Source organism: Gouania willdenowi, chromosome 9 (assembly GCF_900634775.1).
Source record: "Gouania willdenowi chromosome 9, fGouWil2.1, whole genome shotgun sequence".
Lineage (NCBI taxonomy): Eukaryota > Metazoa > Chordata > Actinopteri > Blenniiformes > Gobiesocidae > Gouania > Gouania willdenowi.
Window position 1 is genome coordinate 5,938,823 of NC_041052.1, and position 25,805 is coordinate 5,964,627.

General features: G+C 33.9%; 2 protein-coding genes across 3 annotated transcripts; both read left to right on the forward strand.

Annotated features, from left to right (window-relative positions):
• The first annotated feature begins 362 nt into the window (after window positions 1-362).
• On the forward strand, window positions 363-9,760 carry plpp5 (phospholipid phosphatase 5). Of its 2 annotated transcripts, XM_028457340.1 has the most exons (8): window positions 363-519; window positions 2,598-2,734; window positions 2,808-2,916; window positions 4,773-4,863; window positions 4,953-5,016; window positions 5,098-5,222; window positions 5,880-6,050; window positions 7,469-9,759. In XM_028457340.1, the coding sequence occupies exons 2-8, from the start codon at window positions 2,664-2,666 to the stop codon at window positions 7,636-7,638; spliced, it is 801 nt and encodes a 266-aa protein (XP_028313141.1). In that variant the 5' UTR covers window positions 363-519; window positions 2,598-2,663; the 3' UTR covers window positions 7,639-9,759. The 2 variants fall into 2 exon arrangements, with proteins under 2 accessions (XP_028313141.1, XP_028313142.1); XM_028457341.1 differs by lacking the exon at window positions 363-519 and having other exon boundaries at window positions 2,660-2,734; window positions 2,842-2,916; window positions 7,469-9,760.
• Window positions 9,761-11,179: 1,419 nt separating this feature from the next.
• cdc45 (CDC45 cell division cycle 45 homolog (S. cerevisiae)) lies at window positions 11,180-25,242 on the forward strand. The gene is made up of 18 exons (XM_028457304.1): window positions 11,180-11,336; window positions 11,408-11,467; window positions 12,207-12,299; window positions 12,422-12,559; window positions 12,666-12,818; window positions 14,345-14,403; window positions 14,469-14,517; window positions 14,604-14,665; window positions 14,747-14,797; window positions 16,555-16,674; window positions 16,773-16,904; window positions 19,491-19,589; window positions 19,674-19,835; window positions 21,241-21,379; window positions 22,739-22,822; window positions 22,926-23,044; window positions 23,219-23,295; window positions 25,060-25,242. Exons 1-18 carry the CDS (start codon window positions 11,286-11,288, stop codon window positions 25,122-25,124), a joined length of 1,713 nt encoding a protein of 570 aa, XP_028313105.1. The 5' UTR covers window positions 11,180-11,285; the 3' UTR covers window positions 25,125-25,242.
• The last annotated feature ends 563 nt before the right edge of the window (window positions 25,243-25,805 follow it).

Below are 25,805 nucleotides of genomic sequence, written 5' to 3' on the forward strand. Positions count from 1 at the left end.
TGAATGACAACAAAACCCTTGTTATTTTCTGTATGAAATCAGATTGTGATGTGAATTGTGATAATGTCGCCCTCAGATCAAATAATCACCTTTTTGTGGCCCTTAGTTGTTCATCTCTGATGTACACCCTGAACATAAAACACACACATTCACACACCCTTATTTACATGTAATTTAGACAATTAAATTAACTAAACATGTTTAAACAAATAGAGGAAGAAGAGTGTTTATAGGCACGAGGAGAACATGCAAATTCCACCCAGAAAGATTTCAGCTCTACATTTTCAGGAGTGTAACCAACAGCTTCCATTCAGCTTGATGCCTTTGACTTTTATTTTGAAAATTCTGTACGGATGTGAACGGACAGTATTTTCTACGTGTACTTCCTTGTCTCTGGGAGCATCCTGTCCTGCTCAGTGAGACCTGCAGCTCCTCAGGTTCTAATGGGGGATGTTGAGATCCTGTGTGGAACCAGGACGTGTTTGAAGGAGGCTGAGGAGAAGAAACGGTCCGTTTCAGGTCAGTCTCCAGCTGCACGGATGCGGAAATAGTCCAGATGTTGCTGATTAGCTTTAGCTCAGCCTGTTCACAGCAGCACAACACTGCATAATGATGGCCTGTAAGGTCCCAGGTCCCGTAATGTAGGTTTTTCTGGTCCCGCTGGGCTGGTTAGTTTGGTTGAAGTGTACACCGATAAAACCAGGATCTCCTGGGAGCTTTGACGGTGGTGTGACGCGTCAACCGGTGATTATTTTAACTGGTGACAGACTTCCGACTGCGTTGCCGGTAAAAACCGGACACGTTGCTTTTCCTCGAAAACGTAATTAAATTGCTTTAAAACAAAATAAAAACAAAATCGCTTTAATTTAATCATTTATTTTATTTTTTTACGCATTTTAGAAAACATAGTTTTGATAAAATCATACCCAGAATGCATCAACAATTTATTTAAAACGTTTATTGTTTATGCTGCGTCACTGCGAAGTAGAATAAAATAGAAATAAATACAATAAAAATAAATACAATTTGAATTTAGCCATATTTCCCACGATGGGATGAGTGAACTTTTATAATTAGTTTTATTCTGATTTTCAAACCACTGTCACCGTCTGAAGTATGTCAACATTTAAAATTCTGACCGTCAGGATCATCACACCTGCACAGAACACATTCTTATTTGGATTGATTTATTTATCTCAAACAATAAAAAATAATAATTAAAAAACAGAACAAAAAAACATACAAAGCAGTAATTGCTCACTTCAAAAAAGAGCCCCAGCAATGTTTGAGAAGAGGCAGAAGGAAGCTATATTTCACAAAGAACAAAATAAATCTAACATTTGAGCAAATTCATATATAAATATATACATACACAACAAAATACACACAAATTATAAACAAAAATAAGCGTTCATAGGTACTGGTGTCTTGTTCCGATATTAATATCTGATATTGGTCCGATATCAGCCAGAAAACTTTTATTGGACTGCATCTAAAATCTCCGATATAATATATATTGTTTTTTATTTATTTATTTATTTTTTCAATATTTTCTGTTTTTTTTTATTTTTTATTTTTTTTATTCAATCATAGTATATTCTTATTCTAAAAGGTTAATTATATGTAAACCATTGGTTTATAATAATGGGTCTGTTTTTTTTTATATATATATAATCAAGCCTTTTCTAACATTCCACACTACAAAATAAGTAATAAAAGTATGTATGATTCGTGCTGATATTGTATCAATATCGGCCAATAACCAAGGCTACAATATCTGTATCGGAAGTGAAAAAGCTGTATCGGGACATCCCTATTCATAGGCCTACTTACTTATAGAACATCCACAAGTCCACACCAGTACCACTACCTACCCATAAGATTCTAGTCTTTGTACTGATCTAATACGATTTGATTATTAATTTTATTCAATATTAATAAACTTTACACTCAGTAATAAGGTGCTGTTGTTTTTAGGGTTAGAATGTGTCAATATTAGAGCTGAACGACAGACAAGGTTTACGACACGATACAATAGAGGATAAATTGCATTTGGATAAATAACCATAGTACATACTTACTGGCTATAGTCACATACGTGTTCACATAAATAAGACCAATTTTTCTAATTTAAAGTGTGAAGATATGGACGTGTTCTATTTATATTAAATATGAAATATAGATAGGAATATGAGCATGCCTGCATTTTCTGACAATTGAGACCTTTGGATGTTTAATATGAACATTGGTAAAACAAAGAAAGTCTTTTTTTTATTTACAACTTTATCGTTCATATTTTACGATATTAGTTGCCATTATGTTCTTAAATTCTTCAAAAAAAAACTGCTCAGTATGTTAATAATAAAGTACAATCAACTTCCAAGCTAAAATGCATTGAGGAGTGAGGTATGTACACGCTATGCATATGTTAATACAAATAAATGTTTTTTTAATGAAAAAACATGATTAAAAAAATCAATTTGTAATTTTTTTTTGATTGATACGATAATCGCGATGTGAAATATTTCGATGTATCGCGGTATTGATCTTTTCTTACACCTTTAATATTTAATGAAATGTGTTGACATGCTCTCCAGCTCTGCTTATGAGAAGTTAAAGGAAAGATGTCTGCAGTTGACTGAAGCTTCCTTTAATAAGTTATAATGAAGCGGAGGCTGCTGAGGGGCTTCCTGTCGGAGGTCTCCGTCAGACTGGTGCTGTTGGTGGTGTTTCTGTGAGTGTTCTCCACCTTTATACAGATCATCACGGTTGAACACATTTGACCAAACAGCCTGTGTTTTATTCAGAGTGACGGAGCAGCTTCCTCCTTTCTACCGTCAGATCCAGCCTGAGGAGATGTGGCTCTATAAGTTCCATCGTGTGGAGAGAGACCATGTGCCCACCTCTCTGATGTTTGTAAGTATGTCTGCGTCACAGGTGACTGGTTAACGGACTTTGTACCAAACATGCTAAATAGGGTTAATAGAATCAACTACTGAAAAATCCCATGGAAATGTGTGATATTTACGATGCCGTAGTAGGGCCACATTAAAATCAAAATAAAAAATCTGAGCACTACGAGAATAAAATCATTAATTTCGAGGATAAAGTTGTAATTTTATGAGAGTAAAGTCTTAATATTTAGAGATGAAGTAAAATTTTGAGAATAAAGTTGTAATATTTAAAGATTAAAGTTGAAGCATTTCGAGAATAAAGTCGTATCTTAATAAAATTGTATTTTGATGAAAACAAAGTCGTAATATTTCAAGATTAAAGTCATAGCATTTTGAGAATAAAGTCGTAAATTTATGAGAATAAAGTTGTATCTTAATAAAATTGTAATTTTATGAGATTAAAAATGTAATATTTTGAGATTAAAGTTGTAATATTTTGAGATTAAAGTTGTAATATTTTGAGAATGACGTCGTAAATTTATGAGAATAAAGTCGTATCTTAATAAAATTGTAATTTTATGAGATTAGTCATATTATTTTGAGAATAAAGTTGTAATATTTCAAGGTTAAAGTCGTAGTGAAAATATTTCTTTTTACTTTAATGCGCCGTAATAGAAATGGTCCCAAAACATTATTTGTGAATACTTTAATTACCACCAATCCGTGATTCACACGTAGCCGTGTGATTTGAGGCGCTTCTGTCATGACGTGTCACCAGGTAAAATGATTACCAGTTCAGCTAATACACCAAAAACTAAACCTACACTTTTCAGATTTGAATGCAGTCATAATAATCATAATAAACACATTAAAAACACACGACCGATGAAGCTCTGCATTTATTTCCAATCACAGGATAAATATTGTCAATAGACAAACGGTAACACATGCAAAATTGAACATATTTCTTCGTTTGTGACACTTTCTAGACATTCATTCATCTGTTTTCTGGTGGAAAAATATTTGTATATGTGTCAATGTCCCAAAAATATATGAGGCATTTCCGTGTTTTTTTCTGGCCCAATTTTAAATAAAGACAGAAAGAAATTGGGTTAAATTGCTTTTTCCATGTCGCATTGATATCTTTTTTTTCCATCTGTTTTCCACATTCATAGAAACTCTGAGGCCCTTTTTTTTTTTACTTATTATTGTAACCCTGAGTTTAGGTTTTTGCTTAATATTGTTTGTGTGGCTGTAAAAAACTTTTAAAGATCTTGTTATTGGCTGTGTAAGTAATTAATAATCTGACATGAAGGAGACTAGTTAAAACTCATTTATTATTAACTAATATTTCCCTCCCCTGCCTGTTGGATGCTGCTCTGCTCTAAAAATGGTTGTTTGTGTTAAAAATGCAAATTATGGGGCGGTGTTTAGCTCAGTGGGTAGAGCGCCCGCCCCATGTACAGAGGCTATAGTTCCTCACCTGCAGCGGGTCCAGGTTCGATTCCCGGCCTGGGACCCTTTCCTGCGTGTCATTCCCTGCTCTCTCTGACCCCTTTCCTGTCAAGCAACTGTCATATAAAGGCCACTAGAGCCAAAAAAATCCTTTAAAAAAAAAAAAAAAAAAAAAAAAATGCAAATTATTTAGGAGAATAAAGGTCCAGTCAGATGTATTAATGATTCACTACAACGTGGTCACGTTTCCTAGACAAATAAATGACTGATGCTTCCTTAATGTCTTAAAGCTTTAGGCCAAACTCTCCAGTGCTCACACTCCTCGTGCACACACACACTATCTGTTCATTATCAGAAAGAAGAAACTACAGAAATGTCATTATGTGAATTCATTAAACTTTTGTGAACTTTTGTTTATGTCAGAGTGTGGCGGTCTTCACTCCCCTCATCGTGATCCTGGTGTTTTCATTCATCAACAAAGCGGAGCGTGGAGACCTGAAAGAAGCTTTTCTGGGTATGACACACACACACACATGCACAAACAGTTTTTCCCACATTATTTTGTATCTTTGATAATTCTATTCTGTGTTTCCTCTCATCCAGCTGCCACTTTGACGCTGGTGCTGAACGGAGTTTTCACCAACGCCATCAAACTTGTCGTGGGCAGGTGCGTTTCATACGTGGTGTCGGGGATCTGATGTTGAATGATAAACTGTTTCAATGTTTGTTCTCTAACTCTTCCAAAAAGGCCACGCCCTGATTTCTTTTATCGCTGCTTCCCCGACGGTCAGATGAACCTGGAGCTGCGATGCAGCGGTGACCCAGATGTTGTCATTGAGGGTAGAAAGAGCTTCCCCAGCGGCCATTCGTCCTGTAAGAGCCTGTGATGGTCAATTATGTTTGTATAGTGAGGGGTAATAACAAGCATGTCTCACGTGAATCTGAGTGTATTTTTGCCCTCAAGCTGTGATGTGCTCTACAAGAATAAGATCCACTCGTTCTTCTTTTACCAAAACTCTTTTTACTACACATTTTTGGCACTCAATTAACAAAGTTTTCTACATTTAATAATAATAATAATAATAATAATAATAATAATGCGTTGGATTTTATATACTGTTTTTTGGTACAGTAATTGTGTGCTTAAAAAAAGCAAACAACAATAAAAAAAGGCAGGATAAACCAAAACAAAAGAAAACTGACAGTAATAACAGTAGCAATGATAGTAATAGTAGGAGTAATAACAATAGTGTTAAATAAATAGTCAAGCACAGCAATAGATATTGGATAGCCATAAGTTTAAAAAAATTAGGGTCACTAATTTTAAATGTACGCATATATATATATATATATATATATATATATATGAAAGTAAATACTCAGAATAACATTAGACACAGCATACTGATTTTTGAAATAAAATTAAATGAACAAAATTAGAAAATTATGTAATGAATACTAAACATGAATATGAAAGCATATTTTAAACTCCAAACCAAGACCCTGCTCTGTCGTTGTCGTTGCTTCCAGTTGCCTTCGCTGGCTTGGGTTTCACGGCGTTGTACGTGGCCGGGAAGCTGCGCTGCTTCAGTGCTGCTGGGCAAGGCAGAGCGTGGCGTCTGTGCACCTTCCTCATCCCTCTGCTCGTCGCCACGGTGATCGCCCTCTCCAGAACCTGTGACTACAAACACCACTGGCAAGGTAAAAGCACGGCAGGAAAACCAACGTATAAAGGGATCAGAGTAATGCTTTTTACTTTAAGAATAATTGTTTCCATCTATTAAATTAAAGGTAACATGAGGGGATTCTAGTCGAGCATCATTAGAAAAGGTTACTGTAATATTTGGTCATTTAATAAAAATACTGATAGATTATACATGTTTATCAGATAAAGACATAGTGTAGGTCTCATAGATCAATAAATCGAATATCATTTAGCTTGAAAAAAGTTTAGTTTTGATTTCCACAGTGTTTATTGACATTGTTGAAAAGGTTTCCTGCATTGCACTGTGGGATGTGGAGTCCCGTAGACGAATGTATAGAAGTGTTGTTGCTTCATTCTTACTGTGATTTATTGTGTTTGATCCCAAAAACTCTGCCAGAGTGACTTCCCAACACATTCCTGGACTGTTCATAGAGTGAACGTTGTGGCAAAACAATGACCAATGTTTATATTGGTGCTTACACGGAAAGATTTGAATTTGGACATCTTCGGGACTTCACATCCCACAATGCAATGCGTGAAACTTTTCCAACAGTTTCAATAAGAGCATGTTTACAGTGGAGATCAAAACAAACTTTCTACCTTTTACATCTTTCTTTGAGCAAATGATCTTTGATTTATTGATCTATCAATTCTACACTTTGTCTATATCTGATAAAAAATGATCGTCTCCAACAGCTTTAAGGGAGCCTAAGGCAGGATCAAGAAAAAACACTCCATAGTGACGTTAGAGTAAATGCAGCCATCGGCCAAGCTCTTCATAGCAGTGCAGCTGATGCTGTGACACGGTTATTTATTTACTCGCCGTTCACGTGACTGTTTACTGCAAGATCTGCGCACATGCCTCCGCGGAAGCAAACAGTAGTTTAGTCCACCGCACGTCTTCCTCCAGTCTCCAAGCCGTCGAGAATGCGCATTCAGCGTCATTTGACGTGACGCGTGCAGGACTGCGTAAATAATGCATTACACAGCGCGCGCGCTCATTCTCTTTGGTTTTGAACACTTCATCACCCGTTAGCATTAAAATACTCAAAAAGAACATTTATTATTTCACAAAACCTGCCCTATTCTCCTTTAGCTTATTGAGTTTCCTTTTAGGAACTTAACTGAAGATGAAAAAGTGCTTTAAAAAATCATTAACTTTTCTTCTGATTACTTGATTAGTCGTAAACACGGAAAAAAATACTTAATTAAACAAATTATCTACCAAATTATGCATATCTATCGTTAAAGGTGTGACGTAATAAAAAGTAAGAAATAAAAGCTCAAGAACTTTTCCCTTTATTACCAAAGAATAGCTCATGCCTTAGTATAAATCATACTGTATCGTTATCCTGTGCTTTGTATTGGTTTTCATTCCTGTGCTGTGATGTGATGTGTCTCTCCTTTTGTGCAGATGTGTTAGTGGGTTCTCTGCTGGGTTTCTCCTTTGCCTGGCTGTGCTACAGACAGCACTATCCTCCACTGCAGGACCTGGACTCCCACAGGCCTCTACGTCACAGGGACAGCATTCCCGCCGCGCAGGAGCGCAAGCTAGCCAACTCCAACTACATCCTGCCGCTGTGAATCCAGGACAGCTGGCCGCTTTGATACGGGATTGTGTAACTGTTTCATGCTGACCAGCATGTTTCTATTCAGTGTTTTGTTAACTCTACAGTCGGATTACGGTACTTTTCCCCTCAAAACAACACAAATCATGTATTTATGAGCTGCGTTAGCCTCCATAGTCAACCATTCCCACCCTAATGCTCATTAGAGGTCCATTGCACATACTGTGTATTAGTGCCTATAGATAACCTGGTTTACACAACTTTCTTTCTGTGAAAATGTATTTATCTGAATTCCTTCATGTGTAAAGTGATAAAAATTGAATATTTTACCGTATTTATTTCAAGTTCAAAGACTAATATATTACAAGCACACTTCCCAGGACATAATCATTGGATGTCACTAATTCCAAAAAGTTCTTTTTGAATAATATGTTAAGGTCTAATTTATGCATTCAAACATTTTTCAGGAAATTTACTTTGATCTTCTGACATGTTCAGACTGTCAACTGCCAGTCTTCTTCAGAGACATCTGCTGATGCCTTTGATGTTACCTTGACTTCCTTGGCGTGTAATGTTTCCAGCAAGTTCTTTTTGAAAACGTCTTCTTTGTCATACAAAAGAAGAACTTTCTGGAGTTGTTACACAGAAGTCAAGAAAACATCAAAGTGATCAGCAAATGCCTCTGAAGATGATGTTTCGTCTGTCAACTGCAAGTCTTCCTCAGAGGCGTCTGCTGATCGCTCTGATGTTTCCTTAACTCCCACGTATCAATTCCAGAAATTATTTTTGTCTTCTTTTTGAAGATGTCTTCTTTATTATTCAGAAAGTAAAAGTTGCTGAAATTATTACGCGGAAGTCAACGAAACATCAAAGCGATCCGCTGATGCCTCTGAGGATAACTTGCAGTTGACAGTGGAAACATGCCAGGGGGATCAAAGTAAATTTCATGAAAAATTTTTGTCAGAAGAAATTAAATGTTACCATATTATCATTGGATGTCATTTAGACCAAAAAAACATTCCTTTTGAAGATCACAATGAGTATTAAATAGGAAAAGATCAGAGCTTGGATATTAATCTCTTTTTTTGTGTCAGATTTAAAAAGGTGAATGGTTGGGGCGAATGTGATACATGAAAGAAACACTGATAATTAACGTGATGGTGCTTTGTTCATTGGATATTTTAGGATTAACAGTAGTGGTAGTGTTGGATAAAGGACAATAGCATATTCAGATTAAATAACATTGTGCAAGGCTGAAAAAAAATGTTTTCCAATGTTTACATCCAAACCATGAAACAAATATTCATTTTTATTTGTCACAGTAGTAAGGTTTAATGCTAATGCTGGCAGCTGCTAACATCTATGGTTATCTGTGGCACATTGGAAGACATTTCTAGACTTTTAGCATTCCTCTTCTACCACATGGGTAATTCCCGTCTCATCACAGTTGGTCATTGTTACTTATTGTCTTCCTTGAGTCTCCTCTGAGTTTTTCCAGTTCATGGTTTTGTAAACTAATACTGAGTAAAGGGGGACCATGCTGGAAATCAATGTAGCAGAGCAACTTTTTGCTTTACAAAGTTCTTTCAGTGCCTGCAGAAAAGCTGAAATTGGAGGAAAAAAAATAAAGCCGGTGCATGTTTTGTGATCAGAGGCTTTAGACTTGCTGTACGATGGACTTTAGCTGGGTTTTTTCATGTAAATGGTTCAGACACAGTAATCAAAATAATTCTATGAATGCTTTGATTTAAAGTCGAGGCCAGGTTTTGCTTTCTCACCACTCACAACCTTTCTTCTCAAGATTTTCCTTTTTTTATGTATTTTTTGAGACCAAATTAAAGATTGAACGTCTCCAAAGTCATTTTTCTGCAGCACTTTTGTTTTTCTCGCTGTATCACAGAAAGGTTTGCAGACCAAACATGTTGGATAAATTTGTGCCTTTTCTTTCCGACATCACTCACTTGAATGAAGATTTGACTATATTTCATTGTATTTACTCTGTATTTCTGCTGTAAATCTTCAGTTTCCAACCGTTACTTTGAGTTCTTTGTTTCAGAACATGAACTTTATTTTTTGAAATCAAATGACGGTGCATAAAGAGAACAAGCTTTGACACCTAAAGAACATTACTCTGAATCATTCTTGGTACACAGATGTTTTTTTTTTTGGTTTTTCCATGGGTGGGGTGGGGTGGGGGGGTGGCATGTAGAACTACTTGAATTATGAGTCATTGTACTGAAGTTGTGATCTATAGAAAATGAAAATTTGTCTGTGGGTTGATGGATTTTCATGGAGTTATTTCCACAATGTTGCATTTTGACAGAATCCTGCATGTTACCCAGCTGTGGAGAAATTTATTTATCATACTTTCATTGATTACAGTAATTGTAAGGAGGTTTTTTTGTAGGGGGAGGGGGTATCTTTCTTTGTATATGCTTGTCTGTCGTGTTCTAGCAATGATCTGTGTTCCTTTTGTCCACTAGTTGTTTTTTGACCTTTTGGATGCCCTCTTTTTGGCTCCTGCTGTGTGTGAGACCGACGTTTAGGGTTAGGATGGACTGAATCTACAAAATAAGATCAAAAGTTGTATGTCATGAAATAAAGCAGATCAAATATTCTGTGGTGTCAGACATTTACATATTTGTTTTCAAATTAATTTCCTGCGTTAACTGGAAATAATGTCTATTGTCAGATGCTCTGCTTATTTATCTATTTTCAACTCAACTCAAACACTTGAGGAAGGAGAACATGCAAACTCCAACTGCTTAGAAAGGCCATGGTCAGTGAGGCTGAAAATATTGTTTACAGACATTTGAAGTAAATTAATTCAAATAATGGGAAGCAAACAAAAGAAATCTTAAAAAAAAAATGTTTAACTATAGAATGTTTAATGTATTGAGTACTTCTGTTAAATCACTGTTAAACTGTGCAGTGTATTAGAAAAAAATTATTTAAAAAATGATTTAAAACATTTTTGATTCAACATACAATATTTTAACTGCTCATGAATTATCCAAAATGTAAAAAAACATAATACAAATATTAAAAATATAATCATATTAAAAAATAAGTATCTCAAAACAGATATGAATTCATTTTTACTGGAGGTTTCTGACTCAGATTTAAAATAACCCAATAGGACAAAATACAAAGAAAACTAAAATAAATTTAAATTTTCCAAGTACTTATATTGGGCATTAAATTGAGAATTAGATGATGGAAGATATAATGGATGTAATTTAATATGAGCTCATTTGCTAACACAGAGGATTTTTTTTAATTATTATTTTTTTATGAGAGTACGAAGGAATTTGTTTATTCTTCGTTCGTTCTTTGGATTTTCCGTTAAAACCATATAGAAAATAAATAAAAGTATTTATTTATTATTAATAATAATAATAATAAACGGAATTTGGTTCTTAAAAAACGCGTTTGTTTCCGTACGTCTTTGTTTTGCTACTTCAGAAGGCGTGGTCTGTCTCTTGTGACGTGTACCACTATCCTCTCCTCTGATTGGTGGAGAGAGCCTCGCTGCGTTGGCGCCATATTTCCAACAGGAACAGAGAGTCGTAACGATAAAGCTCCGAGTCTGACAGCAAAACAGCAAAAACTCGCTGTTTGTTTCATTTAAGAGCTACTTAGGTTTATATACGGCACTCTAAGATGTTTGTGTCCGACATAAGGAAGGATTTTTACGAGGTTGTGTCCAACCAGGTGAGTGTTGCGGTTGTTGGTTCGGGTTTTGCTGCTTTCAGGAGTTTATCAGCTGCTTTCTGTGTTTTCAGAGAGTGGCTCTGTTGGTGGCCGCAGATATCGATGCTTTGTGTGCCTGTAAAATCCTCCAGGTAAGAGACTGTAGTTTACTTTCACCAGATCAGTTCATATCTGACTAATATATCAAGAGATAGACAGCTTTTATCACAGAGGGGGGGGCACAAAAATGTAATTGTATCAGATCTGAGGTCCACATTATAATCATTCATGTCAGCATTTAGAATAATGACCAATCTGAGGATCGATACAAGAAAGCAAAACATGTTTAGTGTGTTTTTTTGCATTCATTTTGTGTAATTTTGTTGTTTTGAATATTATTAATCATTCTTCTGTGTGTTTTTTGTGTGTATTATGAGTCATTTGTGTATTTTTGTTCACTTTAGTGTGTTTTAATAATTATTTTGTATATTTTTCTGTGGTTTTTGTTATCGTTTTGTGTGTTTTTTGGAATTTATTCTGTGTTGTGAGTCATTTTTTTGTATTTACGTTTCCATTGGTGTTTTTGGAATCATTTTTGTATAATTTTGTTGTTTAGTATATTTTCTGTTACTCTAGTGTGTGTTTTTTTTGTCGTTTTTTTGTTTTTGAAGTTATTCTTTGTCTTTTTGTTGTTGTGTTTTTTTTTAACATTTTCTGTTATTTATGTGTATTTTATAGTCCTTTTGTGGATTTTCTTGTGCTCATTTTGTGCATTTACTTTAGAAGGAGGGTGACCTGTTGCCATGTCAAACTGTTTGCACTTTTCCTTTTTTTTCTGATGCAGAGTTGAGTGAAATAAATCACGATTTGCCTTGTTATTCATTGGTTTAGGCTCTTTTTCACTGCGATCAGATCCAATACACACTCGTTCCTGTCACGGGCTGGCAGGACCTCAGCACAGCCTTCCTGGAACACAAAGAGCAGGTATTATTGTCACTGCACACCACAGCCTTCTCATTATTGTCTAATAAAAATGTAGGATTTAAGGAAACTTTGGACGTTTTCATTGTGAATCAGGTCAGTTTTTTGTTTGCTGTGTGTTGTAGTTTCGTTATTTTGTTCTCATCAACTGTGGAGCAAACGTCGACCTCCTGGAGCTGCTTCAGCCTGATGATGACTCCGTCTTCTTCATCTGCGACACTCACCGGCCCGTGGACGTGATTAACGTCTACAATGACACTCAGGTAATGTGATTCGTCCACTTCAATATTTCCAGCACTCGAGAGGGAAGAAAAAATGGAACAAAAAAACAGTTAATCATTAATTGTCCTGTCCCACCTTTTTTCCCAGATCAAACTGCTCATCAAACAGGACGATGATCTGGGCGTGCCGTCATATGATGACATCTTCCGGGATGAAGAGGAGAATGAGGAAGGAGGAGACTCCGGAAACGAGAGCGAGGAGGGTTCGGAGCCATCAGGCAAACGCAGAAGATTCGATGAGGTGCGTGTTGAAAAGAGACAAAGATCAAGTGGTCTGTCAGTGTTTGTGTTTCAAGAAACACAGAAGAAAATTGAAAACAACACTAAAAATACACAAAAATGACTCTTAAAAAAACTAAATCACAGAAAATGAACACTAATTTACTCCCAAAACACACAAAATGAGAAGAAATACTCAAAACTACAACAAAAATACACAGAAAAAATATCCAAAATGACAAAACCTGACTTAGAAACACAGAATGACAATAAACATATACACAAAACCGATCAATATGCAAAATAACAAGGAAAATACACAAATTGACTCCAAAGCTACACAAAATGAGAAGAAATATACAGATCTACAAAACTGCAACAGAAATACACAGAATGACGGAAAAATATACAAAATGACACAAAAATGGCTTCATAATCACAACACATACTGTAGATACAGAAAATGACACCAAAAACACACAAAACAACAAACCAATATACATAACGACAACAAACACACAAGAAAAATACTCAAATTGACTAAAAAAACACACAAAATGAGAAACAAATATACAAATTAAAATAGAAATGCACAGAATGACAGAAACATATACAAAATGACAAAGAAATGAGACAAAAATGGCTTAAAAACACAAAATCACAACACATAGATACAGAAATTGACACCCAAAACAACAGATCACTACACAAAACAACAACAACAAATGCACAAAATTAGAAGAAAATACATTAAACTACTACAGAAATACATAGAATGACAAAAAAAAAATACAAAATGACAAAACAATTATTCAAAAATGTCTTCATAATTACAGCAAATTTATTTATATATATATATATATATATATATATATATATATTGAAAGTGACAACAAAAATAACAGCTCAATATACAAAACAGCAACAAACAACAGAAAAATGCACAAAATAACAAGAAAAATACACAAATTGACTACAAAACCTATTTTAAATGGACTTGATTTATATAGCGCTTTATCACCACACTGAAGCAGTCTCAAAGCGCTTTGCATATCAGCTCATTCACCCAATCACTCTCACATTCACACACCAGTGGGACAGGACTGCCATGCAAGGCGCTAGTCGACCACTGGGAACAACAGTGTCTTGCCCAAGGACATTTCGACACATAGTCAGGTACTGGGATCGAACCCCCGACCTCTCGATCAGAAGACGACCCACTACCACCTGAGCCACGGTCGCCCATTGTGCTTTCATATATTAACGCTCACATTGCTCATTATTCTAAATGCTGATATGAATGTTGATAATGTGACCCTCTTGTGGCCCCGCTGTAATAAAAGTCACCAATCTCTGATCTAGACAGTTTTTACTTTACTGGGATACGCAAAGATAATCTGTATTTCAAATATCTATTAATCGGGAACATTTCCAGGTCAAATGAATATTTGTTTGTGTGACTCTATGTGGGTCAGTAGTGAAGTCTGGAGGGAGGGAGGGAGGAGTGTTTCAGGTGTTTTTAACGTGTTTTTTGTCATGTCGCGACAGGGAGAAGTGGAGAGGAGAATCGAGAGGCAGCGAGCGAGGAGAGAGTGGGAAGCTCGCAGGTGAACTTTTAGATGTTTGTTTGTTTTAGCGAGAAACGCCTGCGTCACATCTGTTCTGTTCACAGGAGGGAGATTCTGTTTGACTACGAGCAGTACGAATACCACGGAACCTCTGTGAGCTCCATTCATAACCTCCTCCTTCCATCACAGCCAATCACTGACCTTTCTCACTCTATTTATGCGTGTTGTGTCTCTTTCAGGCTGCGATGATGTTTTTTGAGCTGGCGTGGATTTTAACCAAGGACACCAAGGACATGTTATGGTGAGACTGGTTTTTTTTTTTGTGTGTGTTAGTTACGACATTGAGATGCTATGTGCAGAGTTTCACACTTGTTCTCCTCAGGTGGGCCATCATCGGACTGACTGACCAGTGGGTTCACGATAAAATCACACAGTAAGAATAAAAGCTCCTTTATTTAAATATATGAATCAGGGCAGGGTTGGGGGTTAAATTTCATTTTTAAATTACAATTATGTATGTCTTTAATTATACATGTTCAATTACAATTAATTTATGATTACGGTGAATGGCTTTTTTTCCCAATTAAAAAGTAAAACTAAAGTTAAAATGTAATTAATCAATAATTACTGAGCCTTTAATAAATAAGCCCATAAAATGTAACCTTCCTCTTGTGTTAGCTTTCTGTTAGCATCACTTATGATAACGGGTCAGTTTTGACCCATGTCTTAAATCAGATGTAAAATACACTAAAAATATTATCCATCATCTAATTTATTTCTTATCTTTTGATTTCCTTGTTACGCTTCCTAATCAATGAAAATAGTGGTATTAATATTTTTGGTAAGGGCATCTGAGCATTTTTACCCCTAGATTTACATTTTTTTTTAAATGGTAAAATGATCCTCAAAAGAACTGACAGGTAAACTTGATCTGAAACATATTTTAATAATTAAAAACTGCGTATGTATAAGCCATAGAACTGTAACGTTTGCGTTTCATTAAATTACCGTGTAATTGACAGTTTTTATAGAATGTACATTCCAATTACAATTAGAAAGCCAATTATCTGAACTCAATTACAATGAAATTACAACAGAAACATCTTTTTCATTAACAATTATAATTGCATTTAGTTACCAATTACATGATCTGTTGTAATCATAATTGAATTGTAATTGAGTTCAGATAATTGACTTTTTAATGGAAATTCTATAAAAACAATCAATTACAATTTAATTAAATGCAAAACTGGATAATCATCGTACAGTTCTATAGCTGACACACATCAGTTCATCAGTTAATTAGGTTTATCAGATCAAGTTTTCCCACTACTCGTCACTTCTCTTCAGGATCATTTTACCATACATATATATATATATATATATATATATATATATATATAATACCAATATTTCCATTGATTAGGAATCCTAACAAGGTAACCAAGAAATGAAAAATAAATGAGATGATAGATTTTTTTTATTTTTTTTTATTGTATTTTAAAGCTGATTTAACTTCAACAGAAAGTATGGCTGCTCGATTAAAAAAAAAAAAAAAAGTTAATAATCACGATTATTTTAGTCGTAATTGACATCACGATTATTTGTCAACCAAAAAATTATCTATTTTTTGTTCAAAACAATGAAAAACATTCTTTAAACTTGAATAAAATCATTCAAATAGTAAAATCAAGTGTGTTCACTTTTGCATAAAACAAAAAATATATAAAATAAAAAAAAACAAAAAAAAAAATATATATATATATATTATTATTTGAATTCAAATAAATAAATGTGTATAATTTAAAATATTTAGCGAATAAAACATATATAATTGAAAAACAAAATTGTTTTTTCCTGATTATGTTATTTTTGTAATCGTTGAGTGTAATAATAAAAATTGTAATCAAATTTCGATAAATTGAACAGCCTGATCAGAAAACTAACAAAAGAAGTTGAGTTTTATTTGGTGATTTATTTCAGGCTCAGTAATCGTGATTAATTGAATTTGTACTTTAGTAATTGAGAACGTAATTGTAATTGCCTTTCAGCGGGAAAATAATAATTGTCATTTTAATAATAATGTGATTAACTACCACATAAATGACCCAAACCCTGATCTGAATATATTTAGGTTTTTTTTTGCACAAGTTGTTGAATTGCTGTTGTTTTTTTTTTTTTTTTGTTCAGTATGAAATACGTGACAGACATCGCTACGATGCAACGACACGTTTCCCGACACAACCACAAGAACGAGGACGAGGAAAACTCTCTGTCCATCGACTGCATGAGGATCAGCTTTGAATACGAGTATCCTTCAGGTTTTCCCTCTCAGAGCAGGAGGTGAACATGCTTTCTGTCTCTCTGTGGGGTCGTTGCGGTTCTTTAACTTTAACGTTGCGCTCCAGTCTGCGGCTAACGCTCTACCAGCACTGGTCTCTGTACGAGAGCATCTGTAACTCCTGCTACACGTCCTGCAGCTTCAAGTTGTGGACGCTCAACGGTCAGAAGAAGCTTCAGGAGTTTCTGGCTGACATGGGGTACGTTTGTTGTTCGCAGGGAGACAACTGTTGCCACGCGTGTTAAAAACTTTTCTAGGGACTCGGATTTTCTGTGATCGCAGAAAATGGATGGAAAATGCAGAATTCACATTCTGAAATGGAAAAAGCAATCTGAACCAGGTTTTTTTTTTTTTTTCTTTTTTTTTTTTAAAAAAATCAGCTCTCGATATGACACAAAATACATGTTTTTGGACAATAACACACATTTACAGCTTTTTTCCCCTTTAAAACAGGTGATCAAATGTCTAGAAATTGTGACAAACAGACAAAAATGTCAAATTTTACTCATGTTTACGCTCAAAATCTCACTACTAAATCACACAGCTGCACGAGACCTCTTACAAAAATAAATGTATAAAGTTATAGTATATTACTAGGGATGTAACGATTAATCGTAAGGCAGTTAAAAATCAATTCATAGGTATCACGGTTCATATCGATACTCTGAAAATTGAATCGCAGTACTTTTTTTAAACAGCAGATGGTGCTATATATTTATCCTTTTCTTGTCCAGAAGAGCTGGCGGTGGGAAGAATCGCCTTCTACTCTTAAACATGTTCATAAATGATTCCTTACCCCTTTAGCACCGAAAGAATATCTGTAATATTACGTGAATATCTGTAAAACTCACATTTTTCTATTAGCTCTGTCTGCTAACACATAGCATCTCTTCTTCACTGCAATCATTTCTGCATGCCAACCGACCACTGAGTTACCAGCGCGCTCTGCTGGTCCAAACAAATATCTGACGTAAATACAGTGCAAGGGCTGTTTTTTTAAAGTCCAATTGTTAAGGCACAAAATACATTTTTAGTTGCACTTTAAAAAAAAAAAAAAGAACTGTTTTTCAGTTTTGCATTGTTTACTATATAACCAGAATTTAAATTAATAGGCTTCTTCTTCATTTGTATTATAGACATATTCACACATTCCTTGGGAATTTTCTCTTAGACCGGGTGTCAAATTTCTCTCAATGTAGTGATTTTATTGTAACTTTTGTAAGTTATCTAAGCATATAAATAATAATTAATAACAGTGGATGACTCCATTAACCATATTGTGCATGTCTGGTATGATTTTGGGAAGTTTATTGACCAGTAAAGTCATATAAACAGGGAAATGATGAAACAAAACTAAAAATGTGTAATTTTTTAATAGGAAGATCAAAGCATCTACTGTTAATGTATCTTTGCACCAAGATAGGGTTAAAAGAAATTGTATAATTTTGGACATTACGAAGTTGTTTGTTATATGTATTTATTAAACTGCTTTGATTTAGTAGCCCAATAATAACAAAAAAACACTGACAGAACAAAGTTAATGAAAAGTTAAATCCTGAATTTACCATTAGGGGAACAATAAACAATATCTATCTATTAAAATGTGAAAATTTTAATAAATTAATGTAAAAATCGTTGTAAAGCTCACAATTATTCAGACTTCTTAAAATCATCTTCAATATTTTTTTAATTGAACACTTTTAACAATTGACAAGTCCTTTAAATATGAAAAAAGTGCTTTACGTTTAGAAATACAGTTGTGGTTATTGTTAATCAAAAGGTAAATACTAGAATAGAGCATTTAATCCAGATGCATAAAAAATTTATTTATAATTAATATTCTGATATAGATATACCAACAACAATAGATGCATCATTTATTATTATTTTTTCTTTATCCTCTATCCTTTGTTTGTCCCTCATTCTTATATTTATCACTGCACTATTAGTATTATTGCTGCTAGCTTGTGTTTTTGTTCCACGCACCGACTATCAAGTCAAATCCCCTTTGCTGTTTTTTTTTTTTTAAACTGTACTCGGCAAAATAAACCCTTCTGATTCTGATCATCTCATACTGTAAAACAGTACGTTTCATAGCAATAATATTTTACTTTAGTTCTGTGTAGGTCAGACTCTACGGACACTACGCAGTTGTAACTTTAGATGTAGTTTACCTCCATCAGTGTGACTGATGAAATCTGTACTGTTGTCACTAGGGATGTCCCGATACAACTTTTTTTTTTTATTTCCAATGTGATATTGATATTGCAACCATGCGTATCAGCCGATACTGATTTTGATTTGATATCAGCATGAATCATGCATTCTTTTCTTTTTTTTTCTTCTTTAATAAAATAATAATAATGACTTATTTTGTAGTGTGGAATGTTAGAAAATACCTGATCAAGTGAGAAACAGAGAACAATAGTCAGCAACAGTAGGGATGAGAAAACCTGACCCATTTATTATTAACCAATTGGTTACATACATTTTAACATTCAACATAATATCTACAGTATTCTACAAATGAATAAAATAAATAAAAAATGAATTGGAAAAAAAAATCAAAATTGGGAATTTGAATCCGATATTCGTTTTCAGACCGATATCGGATCGGGACACCCCTAGTTGTCACTGTAGTGTTATTGGTGTCTCTAAACATGCTATATGAATCCAAACAGACCTTTATTAATCAGCTCTCACCTACAATAATTCACAGGCTGTTTTTTGCTAATCATTTCTTGTAAATATTATTATTTCCTTTTTTGCTTGGGATTTAAAACAGGCTGCCACTTAAACAAGTGCGGCAGAAATTTAATTCCATGGACTTGACGATCAAAGAGAACCTGAGGGAGGTCATCGAAGAGTCCTCCAATAAATACGGGTACGAAACCAAAGCAGGATTTATTAGACTTTGTCCTAAAAAGGCTTTCATCAGTTCCTTATTTTTATTTCCTTTGATCTGCAGCATGAAAGACATCCGTGTGCAGACGTTCGGCGTCCACTTTGGATTCAAGAATCGCTTCCTCGCCGCCGACATGGTCCACGCGACCGCTGCCTTGCTCGAGAGCACGGAGAAGGATGATAGCGGTGGTGACAACTTCATCAAAGCTCTGGACTCGCTCTCCAGGTGTGTGGGGGGACGTTTTTGATCCCATTTCAGTCTGGAAGGCGTTGATGTGAGCGTATGAATAAAGAAGTGTAATTGTAATCGTGTAATTAATTACAAATATGGTGTAATTATAATTGAAATTGTAAGTTAAAGAATATGTTGCTGTCGTAATCGTTAATTAAATGCAATTCATTTTAGATAATTGACTTTGTAATCGAAATTCTATGGACATTTTGATGGAATTTCAGTGAAATTCTACAAAAATTGTTAATTACAATTTAATTAAATGCAAACCTGTTCTCATGAGGATCATTTTACCATTTAAAAAAAGTTGAAATCTCGGTGTATACTGACAGAAAAAAGGTTCAGACGCCTACACCAAAAATATTAATACCAATATTTACATTAGAGAGATAGAATAATTTAAATAATACCAACAAAACACAAAAAACGACAACAAAAACACACAAAATAAGAGAAAAATATATTGAAAAATAAAAACAGACAACAAGAAAATACAGAACATGACACGAAAAACACACAAAATAATCACTGAAATTATTTTAAATACTTAAAACACAAAGGTCAGTCTCTTGGTTCCACACCAGGACGGAGATGACCAGAAATGATAAAAACTATAAAAATAAATCTATTCATGAGACACTAAATACTGTTTCATTCACTTATTTACAAACTAAGATTTCATTCCATCATTATGCTCTATTGTTGTTGTTTTTAATAATATTCTGAGCAAAATGTTGTAGTCGAACAAAGGGGATACTTGATTCAGAAATAAGAGAAAGGGGGTTTAAAAACCACTGAATTAAGAAATAGATCATATTTTTTAGTGTATTTTACAGTTGATTTATGACAGAGCTAAAAAAAAAAAACCATTATCATAAGAAGAGATGCTAACAGAAAGCTAACACAAGAGGAAGGTTACGTTTTTATGAGGTTATTTGGCAACACTTTACTTGAAGTTTTATACATAAAGGCTGACATTACGCTGTCATTAGCATGAATATGATGTCATTAAGTGTCGTCTGTCATCCTATACCCCAACCCTTCTTTACCTTAACCCCTACCAAACACCACTAAGTCCCTCCACCTAACCCAAAACATGCCAACATAGCTCCATAGGTGTCATCATTTAGAAAACGACACTTAATGACAGCCTTCATGACACCTTATTCATGCTAATGACAGCGTAGTGTCAGCCTTATGTATAAAACTTAAAGTAAAGTGTTATGGATTATTTATTTCAGGCTTAGTAATTGTGATTGTTTTAAATTGAACGTCAGTAATTGTAAGTTACTTTCAGGGGGGAAAAAATGCCTGCCACCGTAATGAGAATTGACGTGTAATTGAACATGGATGAAGAATTACCGGTAATTGTAATTGCAAAATGCTGCTGTTTTTAAAGGAGTAACCTGGACGGGCTGCACTCAGGCATCGACCTGGCCAAACGGAAGCTGATGGCCATCCAGCAGACGGTGGCCAGCTGCATCTGTACCAACCTCATCCTGTCTCAGGGACCCTTCCTCTACTGCTACCTCATGGAGGTACCTGGGTGGGGTGCACACGTGTGCAGGGGTGGGGTCAATTACAACTTACGTCTTAAATTATCAATGTTCAATTACAACTCATTTATGATTACAATTACTGGCATTTGTTTTCCGATTATAATTAAAATGATTATTTTCTCCCTGAAAGTCAATTACAACGACTCAAGTTCAATTACAACTAATCACAATTACAGAACCTGAAATAAATAACCCCATACAACTTAACCTTCCTCTTGTGTTAGCTTTCCGTTAGCATCTCTTATGATAACGGGTGAGTTTTGTGTTTATATCTTCCATTTTTTAATTTTTTTTATTTTATTACGCTGTTTTTGTTAATCTGTTTATTTATCTATTGATGCTGAAACACTACAAACGTCCCCTTTGTGGGACAAAAAAAGCTTATCATCTTTATTGTCAATTTTTCAACATGTGCTGAACATACAGAAAAATCAGGGAAATGACACGTTTCTCTCTGAGCCACGGTGTAAACTCACCGTAGAAAGATTTTAAAATATATACAGAATATAAAGGATAAAAACAAAAGGACAGATTTCTAACAAAATGTCAGATGATGTGCATTTTCCTTAAAACTGTACATGGCCATTAAAAACATTTCTGATTTTCAACAAATGTGCAGAAATTCCCAGATACTGTTCAAAGATCTTATCTTTTTTTTTGACCCATGTCTTATTAAATCAGCTGTAAAATACACTAACAATATATATTATGTATCATCTAATTTGTTTAACTCTAACACTAAATTCAATTACAATTGTGTTCTCAATTACTAAAGTACAAATTCAATTAATCCCAATTAAGCCTGAAATAAATCACGAAATAAAACTTTTTTGTTTTTTTTTTAGCTTTTTGTTAGCATCTCTTATGATATGATGTAAATCAGCTGTAAAATACACTAAAAAAATCATATCCATTATATGTTTCTCATCTCTTGGTTACCTTTGTTAAGCTTCCTTATCATGTAAATATTAGTATTCTTATTTTTGGTGTGAGCATTTGAGCCTTTTTTCTGTCGTATACCCCAAGATTCACATTTATTTCAATTTATCCTCAAAAAAACTGACAGGTTGTGGGAAAAGTTGATATGAAGCACATTTTAATGATTGTGTGTAAGCCATAGAAGTGTAACATGGTTCCACAGGTTTGCATTTAATTCAATTAAATTGTAATTAACAGTTTTTATAGAATTTTTATGCCAATTATATTTACAAAGTCAATTATCTGAACTGAATTACAATGATCAGTTAATTATAATTAACCCCAACCCTGCACATATGTCAGGTTCTCCTCCGTCTATCTCACGTACATGAATTCTCTCTGTGTTCTTTATCGATGCAGGGAACGCCTGATGTGAAGCTCTTTTCTAAACCCATGGCTTTGATTCTTCTCTCTAAATACCTGCTGAAGGCTTTCGTCCATTCTGTCAGTACCTCAACGCACTGAGAACGACCAGATGTAAATCCAGATGTGGGCTGAAATCAAGGTTTTTGCTGAGTGTTTTTCCTTCTTTGTATCGTAACCTTAGACGAGAAATAAACGCTGCAAGCTGCTCCCGCTCATCATGGCGGCTCCCAAAGACGTGGAAAAGGGAACCGTCATTGTTGTGGGAATCCCGCCGGAGTCTGAGACGTCTGACAAGAAGAAGTAGGTTTTTAACTATCAACAGCTTCTGTCATTTAAATGGATCATCTCACATTGTCTGTTTGGTGAAATCGTCTGTTTAGAGTTCAATGGCTAACATCATTTCTTCCTATTATTATTATTATTATTGTAATTTATTTATTTATTTTTATAAATTTTTCATTTTTTATCATTAAGTTTCTTCGGCCGAGCGTTTGAGAAAGCTGCTGAGAGCACCAGCTCCAGGACCCTCCACGACAACTTTGACACGTCAAGTAAGTTAAATAACGCTCTAACCATCTGATATTGATATTAAATATTGGTCTGATATCAGCAAAAATACACACACACACAAAAAAAACAATTTTGGATTATATTGGCATGTATCTAAAATCTGATATAATTTATATATATATATATATATATATATATATATATATTTTTTTTTTTTTTTTTTGATTTGTTTAAATTTTTCAGGTTTTTCCTCATTTAATTATTATCTATTTATTGTTTTCATTTAATGAAAATGTTATTTTAATTGGATCTGTTGAGGTTCTTTTTTTTCCTGGGTCTTTTTATTCATTCATTCATTCATTCATTTATTTATTTATTCATTCTATTTATATGGAGAATAAGCTCATGTACTCAAACAAGTGGTTATTTTGCATTTTGTTTTTATGGATTTATTGAGGGTTTTTTCCCCAAATTATTTTTTTTTATTGTAGATTATTCTTATGTTTAAGGTTGAAATGTATGTAATCCATTCATTCATGATTAAGCCTTTTTCTAATATTCCACACTTTAAAATATATATTTTTTAAGTTTTTATGATTTCTGCTGATATCTGATTTATTGTTTTATTGTATAGTTTTTTTTTACTAGAATTATATCTGAAAAAGTGAAAGTGTCGAATACAGTTGTTTAAGAATGTGTGTTGTGTTTGAATAAAAAAACAATAATAATTTGATGATTTAACTCAAATATTACAAACACATTTAACCCTCGGGGTCAATCTGACCCCAGGAATATTTGTCTCCAGAAAATTATTTTCTCAAAATTGTTAACCAAGTGTTTATTTGTTGAATACATAAATAACCCCTTGATAAGTAAATTGAATGTTATTAAATATCATCATGATAATGTTATGCTTTATTAATTGTACTCATCAAATTAGGAAAAGTCATGAAATATGAAGAAAAAAGTAAACTATTATTTTTTGAATGATAAACATTAGAGATGTCCCGATACAACTTTTTATTTCCGATATCATACCGATATTGCAGCCTTGCGTATCGGCCGATATTGATCCAATATCAGCATGAATCATACAGAATTCTCTTTTTTAATCTCTCTCTCTTTTCTTTAATAAAAAATAAGAATAATGACTTATTTTGTAGTGTGGAATGTTAGAAAAGACTTGATCAAGTGATGTCACTCTAACACAGAACAATAGTCAGCAACAGTAGGGATGAGAAAAACTGACCCTTTTATTATTAACCAAATGGTTACGTAATAATTTAAATAACTTAAAATAAAAAATGAATTGGGAAATAAAAAACAGAGAGAAAAATAATTGGAAAATCCGGAAATTTGAATTTGATATTTGTTTTCAGGCTAATATCAGACCGATATTGATATCGGATCGGGACACCCTAATAAACGTTGAATAAAAATTGAAAGGAAATTCAAAATCAAATTGACCCCAAGGGTAAAATAAGGGCTTAATCAGTAATTCTTTTTAACCAATTACTAGACATTTTTAGGTGACTCCAGATGGGGTCACGACCCCAAGGTTGAAAAACACTGCCCTAAAGTAAAATGCATCAAATAGTTTTCTTTGTTCAGATGACCACTTGTGTGTGGCCACTAGATGGCAGTGTAGGCATTTTACATTCAAGTCTGCATTTAAGAAGCTGGTAATGTTTTCTTACTTCAGTTCTTTTTCCAACTGTTTCCAAACATTTAGCCTTAAACACGTGCTTTGGAAGCTTTTAGTTGAAATGACTCCTTTGATAATATAACTGTTTATTTCCCTACAGTTATTGAACTGAAGACAGAGGACAGAAGTAAGTTTCTGGATGCACTCATCACACTCCTGTCCTAAACACATCAGTGGACTGCAGCTCACGCCTTCTGCTCTTCACATATGAAATGAATCAACAGGTCTTTTATTTTTGTTTTTATTTTATTTTTATTTTATTTTTTTTATGTGTACATTGTACAGTCTGTGTGAACGTTTGGCTTTTAAATGTGTGTTTTATCCCTGTTCATGTATTCATTAGAAGGGCCTTACGCATATTTAAACCTCCGTAATAAATACATTTTAAATCTATGCTATTTTTATTTATTTATTTATTTTTCATTTTAATATGTTATTGCAGTGTTTCTCAAATGGGTGTACGCAATGGCAAATGAAAGCATTAAAAATATGGAGTTTTATAATGATTATTTTCAGTTTAAAATTATAATCACACTAAATGACAACAAAAAACACTCAAAATAATAGAAAAATATACTGGGTAAAAAAAAAAGAACAGACAAACAACAACAAAATAACACCAAAAACACACACACTAAGAGAGAAAAATACTACTACCAGCAACACACAAAACAAGATCGCAACAAAATACACAAAAATAACATAGAAACACAAAAAAAACCTAAGAAACAACCAAACGACAACAAAAATACACACACAAAGAGAGAATAATTTAGATAATACCAACAACACAAAAAAACAAGAACAAAAACACACAAAATGAGAGGAAAATATATTGAATAATAA